General features: G+C 40.1%; 1 protein-coding gene across 1 annotated transcript; it reads left to right on the forward strand.

Moving 5' to 3' along the window:
- Positions 1-474: 474 nt before the first annotated feature.
- On the forward strand, positions 475-1,113 carry LOC122655157 (uncharacterized protein Mb2253c-like). The gene has a single exon (XM_043849379.1). It carries the CDS (start codon positions 475-477, stop codon positions 1,111-1,113), a length of 639 nt encoding a protein of 212 aa, XP_043705314.1.
- The last annotated feature ends 917 nt before the right edge of the window (positions 1,114-2,030 follow it).

Raw genomic sequence — 2,030 nt, forward strand, 5'->3', positions numbered from 1 at the left:
CTAAAAAAGAAAAAAGCCATCATAGAAATGTTGGCACCAAGGATGGAGAAGGAACTCTGCGGATTCCTGGGTCGTATTCAATACATAAGTAGGTTCATATCTCGATTAACCATGATATACGAACCTATTTTCAAGCTCTTAAGAAAGGAAGAACCAAAGGACTAGAATAGAAAATGCCAAGATGCATTCATAAAAATTAAAGAGTATCTAGTACATCCACTTGTCCTTGTACCGCCAGTCCCGGGCGAACCCTTGTTGCTATATTTATCAGTGGAAAAAATATCCATGGGATCAATGATAGCACAACTCGATCAGAAGAATGGAGAAGAACATGCGATTTACTACTTAAGCAGGAAGTTTCTAGGGTATGAAACTCGCTATACTCCCTTAGAAAAGACCTGCAAATCTTTAGTCTGGGTAACTAAAAGGTTGAGGTATTATATGATCTCGCACTCAATTTGGCTTATCTCCAAAATGGACCCGATCAAGTACCTTTTTGAGAAGCCATCCTTGATTGGAAGAATGGTCAGGTGGTTGTTGTTGTTATCAGAATTTGACATAACCTATGTCAATCAAAAATCCATAAAGGGGCGAGCAATATCAGATCACTTAGTCGCGCATCCAACAACGTCAGATTCACGGCCCGTGGAAGATTTGTTTCCTGATGAAGAGTTGTGTCTCGTTAGAGAAAGTAAAGAAGCAGGATGGCAGTTATACTTTGATGGAGTTGCAAACCAGAAGGAATATGGAGCGGGTGTGTTGCTAGTAACTCCTGATGGGTCTCATTTACCTATGTCTTTCCGTCTAGAATTCAGTTGCACCAATAATATTGCAGAATACAAAGCATGCGCCATTGGTTTGGAAATGGCCTTATCTAAGGGTGCAGAAAGAATTAAAGTATTCGGAGACTCATCAGTAGTGATTTGTCAGACTCAAGGAAAGTGGAAAACAAGACATGACGAATTGAAACCCTATCAAGAGTATCTAGAGCAGATGATCAGGTGCTTTAAGAAAATCTCTTTCGAATATCTGCCAAAGGACAATAATAGATTTGTAGATGCTCTGGCTACTTTGGCCTCCATGTTAGAATATAATTCCCAAGCCAAAATATGACCTTTTTTGGTCGAAAGAAGGGCTGGTCTGGCATACAGAGAACCTGTAAACTTATTAACAGCAGACGGGAGGGTTTGGTTTGCACATGTGGTTGACTATATCAGAGAAAGGAAATATCCTAAATATTTCACAACAGGGGAAAAGATACGACTAAGGAAATATTTCACGCAGTTCATTCTTTAGGAGAATCTGCTATACAAGATATCTTATGATGGCATTCAATTGTTATGCGTGGATGAAGAGCAAGCTCAAGCCATCATGGAAGAAATCGATCAGGGGATCTGTGGACCACATATGAATGCGAAAATGCTCACCAAGAAGATATTCAGGTTGGGGTACTATTGGGCAACCATGAAAGCAGATTGTATCACCTTTATCAAGAAGTGTCACAGATGTTAAATATTTGCCAATGTCATACATATTTCTCCCACGGAGTTGCATTCGTTAAATGCTCCTTGGCCATTCTCATCTTGGGGGATAGATGTAATTGGGAAAATAACTCCGAAGACTTCTAATGGCCATGAATTTATTTTGGTCGCCATTGACTATTTCACCAAATGGGTGGAGGCTCAATCTTATGCAATCTTAATTGCCGCCAAGGTAGCAAAATTCATCAAAGAGAACATCATTTGCAAGTATGGTGTGCCTTATGAGTTGATTTCAGACCAAGGAAAGCACTTCCAAGGAAAGGCAGAAGAACTTTGCACTAAATTTGGTATAGAAAGGCACAGGTCTATGACATATAGACCACAAACCAATGGTGCAGTAGAGGCTGCCAATAAAAATATAAAGGTCATATTACAAAAAATGGCTGACACAAACAAGGATTGGGCAGAGAAGCTTCCATTAGCTTTATGGGCTTATCGAACATCTATCCGGACTTCGACCGGGGCACCCCCATATTCTCTAGTCTATGG

The sequence above is a fragment of the Telopea speciosissima genome, chromosome 3 (genome assembly GCF_018873765.1).
Source record: "Telopea speciosissima isolate NSW1024214 ecotype Mountain lineage chromosome 3, Tspe_v1, whole genome shotgun sequence".
NCBI classification, from domain to species: domain Eukaryota; kingdom Viridiplantae; phylum Streptophyta; class Magnoliopsida; order Proteales; family Proteaceae; genus Telopea; species Telopea speciosissima.

What these genes read in the sequence shown, in the direction of transcription:
- LOC122655157 (XM_043849379.1), top strand. Translation starts at nt 475, where the DNA reads ATGGACCCGATCAAGTACCTTTTTGAGAAGCCATCCTTGATTGGAAGA.